The sequence below is a fragment of the Neopelma chrysocephalum genome, unplaced genomic scaffold (assembly GCF_003984885.1).
Source record: "Neopelma chrysocephalum unplaced genomic scaffold, ASM398488v2 Primary Assembly neopelma1_45, whole genome shotgun sequence".
Classification (NCBI taxonomy): Eukaryota; Metazoa; Chordata; class Aves; order Passeriformes; family Pipridae; genus Neopelma; species Neopelma chrysocephalum.
In genome coordinates, this window is record NW_020897704.1 from 9,016,019 (window position 1) to 9,030,842 (window position 14,824).

Consider the following 14,824-nt stretch of genomic DNA (forward strand, 5'->3'; position numbering starts at 1 on the left):
TTCCTACTTAAATCCTTTGTCTCCAACTTCCACCACTTCTTGAATTAATACCAACAACTGGTATTAATTGTCAAGAGATTTCCATCTCCTGACAAACTTTCATAAATATATTAAGCCAGTACATACACAGCAGAAGTCTCTACTCTGTAAGACAGGCTTGTCACTTCAATATTTATGGGATACTACTGTGTGCATTTGCATTTCTATTCACTTCCCTGTACGTAAAGTCTCCAGATGTGGCAAATTCAAGTAAGAAAGTATTTTTCTATTCTTTTCAGAGTTTGTCTAACCTGCAACTATTACAACTAAACCATCTAGCTGTAACATGCTGTTACTTCCTCCCTTGCATCACAAATTCAGGTGGTGCTGTTGATTTATTTCACTGGCATTCAATAATGAAATACTTGTTTTCAAACTTGCTACACCACTCTGAAGTCCACTAGGCTTTACCTACACATTAACATTTGTTAGTGAAACACTACAATAGTCTAATTGAAGTCTGTAATAAAACACTGCTATTTTGTACAACAGTTTGGTAAACAACTCATTTATTTTAAATTAAAACTTCATTGTACATAGGGCATAAGGGATCAAAGGACAATTGGTAGGAAATAAAGAGACAGGTTTCCAGTATTTTGCCTTAGAGCAACATAGTTTAAATATATCCATTGCAGCATATCCACAAACAAAATCGTTATCAGACTCTGACTATATCATGACTATTGGAATTCTACTGTGTTAATGCAGTTCATCAGATAATCTATAGCCATCTTCAAAAAAACCTGTATGAATGAAGAGTAACACCTAAGTAAAGATCACAGTTGCCAAGAATTCTTCATTTCAGTTCGAGTTCAGAACTTGAGTAGAGGGGAATCCAGATTTTCTTTGTTTACATCAGGACTCAGAGTGATAAGAGGCGAACTCAGATCAATTAACTGAAAGAAAAACAATAAAACTTAGCTAATGTAGTCAGTTTTTGTACATGGCTACCAGCAGCTATAATCTCTATTAACAGTCTTCTTGGGCACTTTTTTTTGTTTAGGGTTCCTATTAGTATTCAGAGTACAAGCACAACAATACAAGCACCACACTCAAGCTTTTATGTTCAGGTTTCTAAACATAAGCTCATTCCTAGGCAAGCACAAGGTTCTCACAAGGTGGTTATTGCCCATACTCACCTTAAAAGCCTAAAAGACTTTTCTGAGTTTCACTGCTATGCATATTCAAGTGACATTGCAATCTAAGTGAGGGCAGAGGACTTCTGAACTTCTCTGAACATGCCCCCAGAAGTCAGACTTCTGCAAGCCTCTTCTTTTGACATACTTTGAAGGACTTGATATTAAATTGATCCCAATTACATCTATTGTCAAAGACCACATCCTCATAGTTACCATCATTCATCTCACAATATCTAAAGGCATCTACCTTCAAGCCACTAATGTACAAAACACACTCGCCCAGAAATGCTTGTGAAATTTAAAGTAGATTCCAATAGACATCTTCCAAATGAAGAGGGGATTAGGAGAGGAGCTAAACAGTAGGGACAACCTTTCTTTTTTGATTAAAATGAGCTGCTGCCAAGAACTGAAGATGGGCAAAAAGAGCAAAACAAGAGTAAGCATGCCCACTCTCCTGAACACAACATTCACTTTCTGCTTCAGAACAGCTTAATTCTATAACAACTGCTTTAAGTGTTACATTCTTTCTACATCCTCCTCCTTTTCCTTTTTGCAGGTTGCTCACTGAGCTCTACTTAGAACACATTGTTTGATTTTAAACATTACATTCTCTTTACTTAGAACACCTTAGTATGTATATCATATTGAACTAATATTAAATAGTTCCTACAGTATTGTGGAGCTGCTCTGCCGACAAGGGTATGCAGCCAGCTGACATTTTTCTGCTAACATATTTGCACCAGAAGATTTATTCAAATCTTACCTTTATCTGCCCAGAGGCAGGCTTATTCACTTCGGGAGTGTTGGAAAGGTCAATCAGAGGTCTACTTTCACATTCAAAAGTCTGTGAGAGAGATTTGTCTACTCCAATGTCTACCAGTAAGGCCTTTAAAAGAAAAAATAGTTCAGGTTTTCCACTCTATTCACCATGCTTCCTCCATAAACATTGAGGCAGTCAATTTAGCTTATACAGATGTAATAATCACAGGACAGGCTTAATTTACAGCTTGGGTGTTTTTCATGCTAGATTGTTTGCACACAGTGCAAAAACCTCAGCTTTTGCTCTGCCAGCAATGGGGAAAATGCAGTGAGACAAAGAAAAAGAGCTCATTGGGGCATATATCTGATTTTAAGTGAAAAATTGTTTTAACTCAAATTTAAAAACAGAAGATTAATAACTCTTAATATTTAAATGACTTAACTACAATTATTGTGCAATGTTATTTAGCCATATAAACTGTTCTGTAGAGCTTCACATTTCAGTTATGCTTTTGTCCAGTTTAACTACCCCATACATGTACTGAGCAATTCTCTAACAGATACTTTGTGTCACCAAGTAAGCTAACCAGGAACATACTAATGCAATAACATAATAACAAAGTAATTAATCTACAGATTATCTACACCTGAGTATTTGTAAATCAATAACCAGTTTGACAGTAATATTTCAGAACTACCAGTTCACGCCTTTCTCCTTAATGCCTGTGGAGTGCCAGCTTTCAACATGAAGCCAGTACATTCCTAAGAGAGGGGAAAAGTGTTCACTGAAAGAATTACTTAACACTTACCTAAGTTTACTGCTATGTGGACTTTGGGGTTTAATTCTCCCTCATTGTATGCAGATTTGCACTCCTGTTAGGAGACTGATTATAGCTACAGCAGTATTTTGGGTTGTTGGGATTTTTTATCCCCAAAAGGGCTTTACAGCTGCAACAGGATCTGCCCAGTGACACTGTGTTTCTAATCAAATCCACAAGTATTTCACAGCACTTTTTCCAACGTGGAAATTCAATATAAAATCTGCAAGTATTTGACTTTTCAGCTTTGAGATGGAAACATAGTGGAAACACTGAACATATGTTCAGTGCTAAAAAGAGGCACTAGAGGGTGCACACAGTTAAAGCTAATCCATTTTAACTTAATGTGTACCAAAGTGGGTTTTCTACTTGAAAATAATAGTTCAAATAATTTGGTTTCAAGCAGTTAACTTAGCTTTGTAGAAAAATGTATTGTCATTTACCTCAGGTTGTTTCTTTTCAGCCAGCTGATTTTGTACTTCGGCCTCTTTTAATTCGTTTTCTACTACTTCTGTAGCAGCTTTTTCTGGTGAGAAGGTAAGAGCAAGAGGTAACACAGGTGGAGGAGATACATCGTCTTCTGAAGAAGATATCTGTGTCTTACTCTCTTGTTTCTGTTTAGAACTAGGGAAAAGAACATCAGCAATAGTTGAGTTCTTTAATTAACATGAACTACTTAAGCCAATGCCCTAATCTCATTTTCTCCTTTTTTTAACCACAAGTTTTAATAATCAAAAATATTTCCATATTTCAGCCAAAAGATTGCTAGTTACCTGCAAAATACAAAATATTTCATGCTGCAATAAATGTATAGCCTACCCACGCAAAAGAAGAAGAGTTAATGACTTCAGGATGATGAAGAATTTAATCTTAATTGACATATCCATGCAGCCTAAACTTCACACATGCAGGCATTGATATTGCGTATCACTGAGCAACCCCCTTCAGTCCCTGCTTGAAAGGAAGTATTTGACACCAGCTGGAAGACCAGAGGCTGTAATCTAATTAGTATGATAAAGTCAATGTAGACAGAGTAATTGTTTCCTTGAGAGAAAAGACTATTTGGGACATTTGGCCTAAGTAACATAACACAGTTTTCTAGCCATGAATCATTCTTGCTTTAATACAGTTCCTCTGCACCAGCCACAGAATAAGCCTGGACACATATATATGGCCCTTGTCAGAAGATGCTGAGCTGATAATATGAAAAAAGGCAATATTACTTTCACAGAAAACAAATATAATTAACAAAAACATAGGTAAACCTGCTCAGAAACTAAAGTTCAGTCAACTAAATCCTTGGCTTTTCGACTGATGCTTTAAAAAGTGTAATTTTAGAGACCATTGGTAACAGTATAAAACAAAAGTTAAAAGTAATATGCATTTTAATCAGCTACTTTCCTTCATCAGAAGGTGATAGCAAAGTAGCACAAACGCCAAATCTGCTTTCAGACAGAGCATCAGATACAAGTTTTAGTTGTTCCCTAGCTCAAGAAATACAAATAACTTCCTATTAAAATTATAATTCTTTAATGTTAGATATTGACTCACCTCAGTAAGGCTTATAGTATTTTACTAGTCACAAGATTAGGCCTATACAGCATCTATGCTCAAATGTTTCATTATAAACATTTAGCAGAGGTCCCTGAAATCCAAGAGTCATCATTAAAATTAATTTAGAGGCAGTGTGCCTACAATACTCATTTAATATATGAGGGTTTCTGAATTACCCAGCTGCAAGTGTCTTTTTGGTAGAAAAGCTGAAACTTCGGTGAAGAGATGCAGCATGTGGAGAATATGCCATTCTTGGTGCAGTCTTGGGGGTCACTGCTGGGAATCCTGAGATCCGACAGACAGGGGTAGGTAAGCCAGACGGTTTCAGACTGGCAGGAGTCATGGAGGCAGGCCTCTCAGGAAAACAAAAATTCGGAAAGACCTTATCTTCTGAGGCTTTCATAGGAGTGCTGACTGCCATGGCACTAGAAAAGGAACATGCATTAGCCAAAACCTTCTAGAAACAGCTGGAATAAAACTATTCCTCCAAACAATAGAAATCCATTTCCCTTCTGTCAGTAAGGGAACAGCAATCAGCTTTAAGTTGATAATCATAGCATAGTAAGGGCTTTACTTCTTAGAACTCTTTTATGAATGACTCTAGCCTATTTAGCACTGCTAAGAAAACAGTCTTCTGAATAGAGTGGGAGAGGGTTGTCTGGTTTAGTTGTGGGGTTTAGTTTGTTTTAAATCAGTTCCAATAGGCACTAACACATCTAACCTGGAGGGTTTCAAGGACTGACAGTGAAGTTCAAACTTTTAAAGACTATTGCAACACCCAACCATGTTACATGCTAAGAACTATGTCCCAGTGAATTTAATTTTCAGTTAAGCCCTACCTTCCAGGTGTACCACAAAATGTTAATCCAAGAGATGATGTTGCTTTTGGTGCCAATTTGTTTGGTGTTGCATCTAAAGAGAAAAGTTTTGTTAACTGCTATCAGATTCATATTTATTTCTTTTATAAAAAATATGTTTCAGTTAAAATACTAATTCCTTCTAAAAGGCGGACAGAAGTGTAATGAAACAAATAACAAGCATTCAAGGTAGCATTTTCTTTTAATAAGCAAGCTAGAAGAGAGGTCACATAAAGTATGTGCGTACCTTGAGTCTTCACAGGAACCTTAGTTTGACTTGTGGAAACAGACAAAACTCCAGCCTTGGGCTTTGGACATAGGCTTCCTTTCGCTGAACTTCCATCTTTATTCTGCTGACATAGCTGCTGCAGATTGGGAACAGAGCTCGGTCTCTGAATTCCACTGCCTGCAGCCTCAGATGATGTTGCAGAAGATGAAGATTTAGCCAAGGTTACAGCACTAGATATTTTGGGAGTACTAGCTGATCTCACTTGCTTCCTGGATTTCTCAGTATTGGCAGCCTGAAGAGATGACACTCTGGTAGGTCTCACAAGGGCCAGCCTGCTTGTACTAGAGCCACTCGCACTAACTTTTGATGACATGCTTGATTTTCCTGAAATAGAAAGTTAAGTTGTACTTCTGAATCATCACTTATCGCTAAGTTTTTGACTAAGCGGAATAATTACATTCACACAGGAAAGAAAAATGGCAATTTACAGCATTTAAATTTATGTTCAAACAACTTAAGTTTATGGGAACACAAACAACTACTGAAAACTTACCGCCCAAATTTTCCCGCAATTTTATTTTATAGTCTTCTCACCAAATTCCTGAATTACTGCAATCGAGCGAAAGAATATTCACAGAATGACAACATAGCTTGCAGATTCAAGTTACATTTCCAGCACTCTCTCCCAGCATAGCTGACTCTGTTCCCTTAAGCAGCCTTTCAAGAAGGTAGTAGTTTGAGTTACACTGAGTAATGCCACAGGCTAAACTACACCACAAGGGTTTTTTCCAGTTTTCTGTACAGTTCTTACTTATGAGTCTGTAGGTTACTTTCATTAATAGGATGAATCTTGACAGTTTTATTGCATAAAATAGTTCTTATTAAGCTTTTAGTAATATATTGTCATTCTCCCAGAAGCAAAGTACAAAACAAAAATTTGCTGTAACTTGGTATCTTGATAGATGTACAAGAACTGTGATGCTTACAACCTGTCAGTACTTTTAGGAGACTATTTTCCTGATCCTTTGAGACTTACTGAAAGGGTCAAATTGATGGCCTCATTATAGTATTAGCCTCTTGGCTATATTCACTTATCTCCCCAAAAGGGTTTTTTCCAATCTGCTCGAGTAAAGCTCATCCTTTTATTAGCCTACAGAAACTTGCAGCAAGGCTTTCCACCTTCCTTCCAAATTTCGGTTGTTTTGGTGTTGTTCGGTTTCCCTTTAATACCAGTCAGACAACCTTAGAGCATTCAGAAGCTCATGTTCCTGGTTATAATAGAGAAGATTATGTATAAAATTTTCTGAGCTTACTTTTCTAGCTGTGTCAGACCCTCACATGTAGGCATCAGGCTTTCATCAATCTAGTTTTTACAAATTATAGATGTCTAATGTTAATCTTTAGTCCACAGGGATTTACAGGGCTAGCGTAGAAAATTTTATTCTCCATTCAAAACATTTCTCACTGCTCTTATATATTGGACACCATTAAAACATTCCCAAACCCACATGCTTAACTACTTCAAAATTGATTTGTGGCAGAAATCTGTAGTAGGAATGATTACCTTTTTTTACTATGGGAGAAATGGGTAAGCTTGAATTCAGACTTGAATTCACGCTGGAAAGTGATGACAAAGATGATGATGTAGTCCTTCTTGTGAGACCACTGGCAACACCAGGAAGTTTCAGATATGTCATCTTCCTTAAGCCAGGCTGAATCAAAGAACATAGCTTATTCAAAAGCAAAAAACCATCTATTTAACACATTATTTTGCCATTATTTTTCTTGGTATTATAATTTTTCATTTGTGAATTTTAGAGGAGCTCCCTACTCAGATACAGTTTAAAAAGTGAGTTTTCTTAGAAACAGATCATTGTATCTGGATTATTATACAGACTTAGAACATCAGATCTATTTTTATTCCTGCCAGAAATTGAGTAGAGACTTAAAGGGATTAAAGAATAAAAGGAGTCAGCCCAGGCAGCAGTATATGCTGGGCACCAACCAGCTGGAAAACAGCTTTGCAGACAAGGCCCTTGAGAGCACTAGTGGACAAGTTGAACGTGAGCCAGCAATGCACCCTTGCAGCAGAGAACACTGACAGTATCCTGGGCTGCACAAAGGAGGAAGCATTGCCAGCAGGTGAATGGAGGCGATCCTGCCCTCTGCTCAGCACTGGTAAGTCCACACCTGAAGATCTATGTCCAGTTCCAGGCTCCCCCATATGAGAGATTTGGAGCTACTGGAAAGAGTCCAACAAAGGGCCACTAAGATGATTAAAGGACTGGAACTGGAGCACCTCTCATCTGAGGCAGGCTGAGAACTGGGACTGCTCAGCTTGGAGAAGGCTCAATGTGGATCTCAATATATAAAAATATCTGCAAGGACAGTGTCCCAGTGGTGCCCAGTGACAGGACTAGACACAATGGGCAGAGTGAAACGCAGGAGGTTTTACCTCTGATCATCATTTTTTACTGCCAAGAACTGGCACAGGCTGCCCTGAGAGGTTGCCAAGACTCCATGCTTGGAGACATTCAAAAGCTGTCTGGTCTTGGACAAATGACTCCAGGTGGTCCTGCTTAAGCAGAGCATTGGACCAGATAACCTCAAGAGGTCCCTTCCTTCCAGCCTTGATCATTCTGTGATTCAGTGAAGTGGCATGCAGCATTAAAGTAGGTACCTAAAGCTTCAAAACAACTGACAGCTGTAGGTACACTACCTTCATACAAGTTATGGCAACCTCTTCATATGGTATAGTTAACTACACACATCAAAAACTTTGTGTCTTACAGAAAAGATCACTTACCTGCAGCTAGTGCTTTAAAAATAAAGGCAACTCATGTTAATCTGACACATTTACAGTTGCTCTTAAGTACATTTCACTGTGTTACAGGGTTAGAGCACATACTCAAGAACAGTTATTATAAAGCATAGATTACTTTTCTTTAAAACCATTTTACACAACAGTGTAGCTTTAAATTAAATTAGAAAGTAAACTATATTAATTTTTCTTTCTATCAGAATACTACAAAAGTTATTTTCATATTAAGAATGCTTGTCATTACCTTACTTGGTGCAGGAAGGGCTTTTGTGTCTTGCACTGAGGAACTGCCGCTGAACGAGGACTCGAAGACATCTGAAGCAACACTAGATTTATCAGAAATTAGATCTTCAGATGATCCCTTGCTGTTCAAGTCTCTTTTTGTAGAAATACTAGTATTTTTTCCTGATTTGAGCTGCAAATTTCAATGCAACATTTTAAAAGCTACTATTGTTTCTAGAAACCACACACACATTGATTTTGTTAAGAAACAAAGACAACCGTCATTGAAGAAGCCCCTGAACCCAGTGAAGACCTTGGTGTTTAGACAAATACACTGTGAAGTTATTCTAGTGAGTGTATTTGCTAAGTACCAGAACATGTTTGAACCAAGATATTGGACAGTTCTGCAACAATTCATCAGCACAAATCTCATATAATCATGTTCACCCATATCCTGTTCCATACTGTAACAGCTGTTCCTTACAACAATATTAGACTCTCCATTTAATATTCCTCTGCTTTACTGTGGCTTCCAAGGGATGAACATTACAATAGTAGACTGCGTCATGCAGACTTTTCAGAGAGTGGGGTACAATTTGGCTAGTTAAAACATTAAGACTGTGCCTTTTCTTATAGCACCCAAAATCAAGAAGAGATTTCTACCACAAAGGAATCAAAGAGTCCCCTAGTTTCTATAGGTGATGGTTCTTAATAAGCCAATATCACATTTCAGTAGAATCTGCAGTACATACTGGAACCTAAGCCATAAGGTGTAGAGCAATAAAATCCAGAAGATATTCTACCTAGAGACTGGGATTTGTGCACACAAGGCCACTAACACAGCTGTTTCCTTGCTATCTTAGAATACATTTGCATTTGGTCACATAGCCACATATGTGGTTATATGTAAGTATACGTATTATATGTAAGTATAATACCAGTAATCAGTGCTTTTCATGATTGAGACAAGTTGTGGGCAGAACTAGACCTAAAAGATTTCCCTGTCCTATCTAAATAATTGTGGGGTTTCCCACCCCGCCTCACCTCCATTGACAAGGGTTAACAGCAAATAAAGTCATTTTTACACAGTCAGAGTAAAATTAAGTGTAAAATGAAGTATACATTAAGTGTAACAGTGCAGTAATTTTACCAGGAACAAAACAGTGTTAGAAGCCCGTTAGAACAGAACCCAGGAATTACAATATTCACAAAACCAGAATACAACAGAAATTTGGCTGCAGATGCTCTACATTGTCATAATAAACAAGTTAGTTGGCTACTACACCAGTGTCTGCCCTACTTTTCCTTTTTTTATATATGTTTCCTGCCTAAGGACCTTATGAGGTAGAGAAGCATCAGAAGATTAAAATTCACTTTTGAAGACTGTAGATAGTTTAAACATTCCTAAAACGCATAAAGGCCACATTTAAAGAAAACTTTGCCCAGAAGCTGACTTTACCTTTTCAGCAGTCAACAAATTGCTTCTTCCAAAAGTATACGAAGGTTTTGCCATTGCCAGTTTGCCAGTTGCCTTTACATTTGTTTCCTCAAATTTCTGTTCTTGTGTCAGAGGCAAATTGGCGATTTTTGTAGGAGACACACAAATTTTAACAGGGCTTCTGTTTGGAGGAGTAGGAAGAGCATGTATTTTGCCATCTGACAAAAGTTTATCTGATGCCTTCTGAAAACAAGGTGGCAGCAGACATGCTGGGCTATCCTGCACATTGTATGTCTCTCGTTTAACAGCTCTGGGACTTTTTTCTATCATTTTGTTTCTCAGTATTTTCAGCTTTGTCTCTGAGTCCTCCACAAATGTTTCTATAACCTTATTTTCCTGTTCTTCTGATTGGCTTGTGTTAGTCTCTTCATTCTTGCTTCCAGTCTTTATTTGCTGTGCCAACAAATGAGCTTCTTTGAAAATTTCCACAAATTTCTCCTCTTGAAGTGGGCTCCACATGACTTTATCACCAAAAGCAGACACACTCTTGTTTGCTTCCATACAAGCAGCAATACATCTTTCTTTGTGTCCCACAGCTCCAACAAAAACCTCATCTTCATTTCCACTACAAAGAAAAATAATTTAGCCTGGCATCTTTCATGTGTCCATTTTGAAGGTTTTACAGGCAAATATACCTTTACTTACCTTGTTGAAGAGAGTGAAAGGTCAAAATCAAACTTTTCATCACTCAGAAGAGGAAAGTCTGAAACTATAACAAGCATTTTGTCAGATTTTTTGCAATAAAAGTAGTTGCATTATGCTTTGACAATTTGGTGAAGTTGATGTTCGATGGCAAAAAAAAAAATTTAGCTACCAAGTTTAAAAAATTAAAACATGTTTTAGGTCCAGGAAATTTAAGGTACTGTTGTGCATATTGCAGAATCCATTAGGTTGGCAAAGATCTCTGAGATCATCAAGTCCAACCTATGACCAATCACCACATCAACTAGACCATGGCACTGAGTGCCGCATCCAGTCTTTCCTTAAACACCTCCAGGGATAATGACTTCACCACCTCCTTGGACATCCCATTCCAATGTCTAATCAACCTTTCTGTGAAGAAATTCTTCCTAATATCCAACCTAAACGTCTCCTGCCACAGCTGGAGACTGTGTCCTCTGGTCCCATCACTGTTTGCTTAGGGGACGAGGCCGACCTCCACCTGGCTATACCTCCTGTCAGGGAGTTGTAGAGAGCGATAAGTTCACCCCACTGCAGAATATGATAATTGTGAGATGCTCAATTACCATGAAATAGCTCAATGCTAATTTCTAAGCATCCATAATAGGAAGACTGAATGTATCTTATCAGCAGCCTCCAATCAAGATAAGTGAGAATATATGATCTACAGCTATGTGACAATGCAGTTGTCCCATCAGTCAGTTCTTTTCTGGTTCAGACCACCACAGGACAGTAGCAGAAGCCAGTGAGAAAGATTCGTTTTCTTGTTAGTTATTATATACCCTAAATATTAACTGAATCAGCAGCAGACAGATAAGGAAGAGGGAGGAGCTCAGATTAGATATACAGAAGAAAGGTTGATGACATCAGTCACTCCTACACGAGCTCTAGGAGCCGTGCTCCGCAAGCTCCTCAGGAGGCTTCTACATCTAAGACTGCCAACAGCTGCCTATCCAAGGAAACAAGTACACAGAACATGACACAAAGCAGATATAGGATGTCTACTGATATAATAAGGTATAAACCAGGTAGAGAATGTTCTCCACCTACCATTGCTCATGCAATACAGTTTTTCTTCAGTCACATGACTCGCACACACTGACATTTCTTTTCCTTCCTCCATTGTGTCTGGAAAACACAGAATTAGCCATGCAATATGCTAAATAAAAAACCCCAAACAAAACCAACAGGGTCATTGATTTGATGATACTGCCAAATTAGCGAGGGGGTAAACAATCCCTTTGAAAACTGTCATATTTAGGGACTGCCACACAGAATAGTTAGAGTTGGAAGGGACCTCTGGAGATTACCCAGTCCAAACCCCCTGCCAAGGCAGGGTCACGTGGAGCATATTACACAGGAACGCGTCCACGTAGGCTTGGAAAGTCTCCAGAGAGATTCCATGACCTCCCTGGGCAGGCTGTTCCGGTACTCTGCCTCCCTCGTGTTGAGGTGAAACTTCTTGTGTCTCAGTTTATGGCCATTGCTCCTCACCTTGTTGCTGGGGACCACCGAAAAGGTGGTTTATGGGATGTCACACAACTCACAGTCCCGCCAACCTCCCACCGCCCCACCTCAGGCGAGCTCGCCGGGGTCGCCCCTTCCCCAACCGCAACAGCGCCTCGGCCGCTGAACCTCGGGGAAAAGCCTCTAGAAACCCCACCAGCCCGCGGCGCTGAGGAAGCAACTAGGGTGGTCACAGTCACCGCCACCCTCACCACTCACCGCTCCCACCAAGGCCGCCGCAAACCCGCCTGGCCGTTTGAAATGGCGCCCCGCTCACGTGACGCGCACCGCGCGCCCTCATTGGTAGGTTCGAAGGATACTCCAGCCCTCCCGGTGCATTCTGGGGCCTGTAGTTGGCAGGGGCTCCCCAACGGGTGCCTCGCCCGCGCCCTCCCCGGCGGTCTGGCCGCGCCGTGTCACCCCCTGCCTGGCCGGCCTCAGCAGCCGTGGAGGTGGCAGCAGCGAAGGAGAAAGCCTCAGGAGGGTGTGGGTGTTACTGAAGGTCTCGGCTTCAGTGCCGTGCCAGAGAGCGGGGTGGCTCCAGGCGCAGCTGCCGTGCTGGCTGCGGGAGGCCGATTCCTTTGGTTTCCTCCACGCCTTTGGTAGATGTGATTATCCTAGTAACTTAACTTCGCCAAAAATGAAGTAAAGGGGAGGTTCAGATTGGACATCAGGAGGAATTTCTTCATAGAAAGGGTAGTCAAACATTGGAATGGTCTGTCTGGTGGGGTGGTGGAGTCACCATCCCAGGAGGTGTTCAAGGGAAGGCTGGACACAGCACTTATTGCCATAGTCCAGTTGACAAGGTGATGATCAGTCAAAGCTTGAACCCTATCATCTCGGAGGTCTTTTCCAACCCAATGGATCCTGTGATTCTGTAAAGGGGGTATATACCTAATCCTAAAGTGGCATAAGGAACAGCAAGATCCCTGGATGTTGGTCCTGGCTACTGCCAGTTAATATGGGCTGACTGATAGAATAGTTTTAAAAGTAGACCTGTGTTAGTAGAAAACACCACTGTTCACAGTTCTTCTCACATTTAATGATGCACAGTGCTTATGGTTTTCTCCTAATAATGCATGGCTTCAGAAATTGTGTTCCAGTGATGTATTCTGTTCTAAGTATTTTGGGATGACTAAATCACTGGGCTGGAATTTATCAGCTGAATAAGAATAGTTTATCATAATCTGCAGATTTTCATATGCACAAAATATTCCATAACCCTTTCTCCACTTGGTCACTTGTATTTTTTTTATCTTTCATGGAGCCCTGCAGGATCCATTTGTAACTTGAGTATAAAGCAAGTATCTTATGTATTGGCTAATATGCATAGTAAATGGCATGGATAGATAGGCTGTTGGGCTGAATATTAACATGCTCACCTCCCACCTCTTCTCCCTCCACATCACCCCAGGGGTTCCTCCTGGCTGGCAGTGGTCCGTTGCACAGGGAACTGTCAGGCTTAGTTGCTTGTAAAAAAAGGCCAAACCTCATGATTACAGAATTTCTGTCTTCCAGCTTTTTATTTCAGGATTTTGTACCTGTTCTCTTTGGTGTTTTCCTCATTAGTCCTTGAATTGCTATTATTGATGTAACAATTTCAATCCCACTTTTTTACTGTTCTTCTCTTGCATTGTTTTAGCCTATATCATGTCTCAGTAATAGCTCAACAGCAAGTTTTTTTCAGTAAGTTGAGCAAGGGTCTATGGCTGTGTTAATAACACTGGCACATTATAAAGGAAAATTTTCCACAAAGAAAATTATGATAGAACAATAAAAGTTGGGAGATTTTGAGAGTGCATTATGTGATCAAAAATCAACACTCACACTTCTGAAATGAGGCTTGTACATACCTCCCCTTGCTTGCTTCAGTCAAAAAGTGAAAGCCATCAGTAAGATCTAGAAAACCAAGATGAAACTGATGGGAAAAGGGGCAAATATGTTGTAAGTGCTACTGATCTTAAGACTGACGTAAAAAGAAATGTATCAAGAAAACTAAATACATACAGGGAAAACTCAGTGCATCTACCACCTTGTATATGTTATTTAAGAAAACAGAATCCAAAAGTTGTAACTGCTTATATTCTTTGGATCGGGTCTGAAAAAGCTAGAATTGATTCAAGTCAGTAATTCTTTACTGATGTCCACACTTCTTCCTCCAAGTCATTGTAATATTTATATTTTTCTATATTTTTTATATTACTAATAATTTAGAATGATTCTATGTCCTCAGTAGCTCCACTGGTTCCAGTGACACAGTTTTGCTCACATGGGTGAACAAGCTCAGTCTTAATTTTCTGAAGTGTAAAGTGATTTCCCAAGACATGTTTGGAACTTGCTAATTGTTTTAATAAAAATAAAGGAACCAGTTTTATTCATATAGAAACATAAATGCTATGTGAAGGAAAGGCAAAAGCCTTTAGAAATGCACCAGAACTACAATTTCAGATTTGTCTTAATAGCAATTCTATGTGACAATAAGCTGAAAGTAACATTTAAATGAGAAATGTGGTTATTTTAAATTTTTTTTGATAGTTTAAAGATGATGTAAAAAAGTGTTTTGGGAAAGAAGGGCTTTGGCCTGTCCTCCCAAAGTACCAATTGAAATGTGTTTGTTCACAAGCCCTACAAATAATTATGGACCGTTGGATTTAAGACCACCATTAACCCAGCTGATCATGCCACACCCAACTATTGGGCA

At 39.3% G+C, this 14,824-nt stretch overlaps 1 protein-coding gene across 4 annotated transcripts; it reads right to left on the reverse strand.

The window, feature by feature from the left end:
* Positions 1 to 518: 518 nt before the first annotated feature.
* Positions 519 to 12,448, reverse strand: GTSE1 (G2 and S-phase expressed 1). 4 transcript variants are annotated; one of them, XM_027679279.1, is made up of 12 exons: positions 12,336 to 12,448; positions 11,668 to 11,745; positions 10,582 to 10,645; positions 9,898 to 10,501; positions 8,461 to 8,631; positions 6,960 to 7,107; positions 5,414 to 5,779; positions 5,149 to 5,221; positions 4,486 to 4,734; positions 3,199 to 3,379; positions 1,942 to 2,064; positions 519 to 935 (listed from the first exon to the last, which is right to left on the reverse strand). In XM_027679279.1, exons 2-12 carry the CDS (start codon positions 11,738 to 11,740, stop codon positions 852 to 854), a joined length of 2,136 nt encoding a protein of 711 aa, XP_027535080.1. In that variant the 5' UTR covers positions 11,741 to 11,745; positions 12,336 to 12,448; the 3' UTR covers positions 519 to 851. The 4 variants fall into 4 exon arrangements, with proteins under 4 accessions (XP_027535080.1, XP_027535079.1, XP_027535081.1 ...); XM_027679278.1 differs by having other exon boundaries at positions 12,343 to 12,424; XM_027679280.1 differs by lacking the exon at positions 12,336 to 12,448 and adding an exon at positions 12,253 to 12,273.
* Positions 12,449 to 14,824: the final 2,376 nt, after the last annotated feature.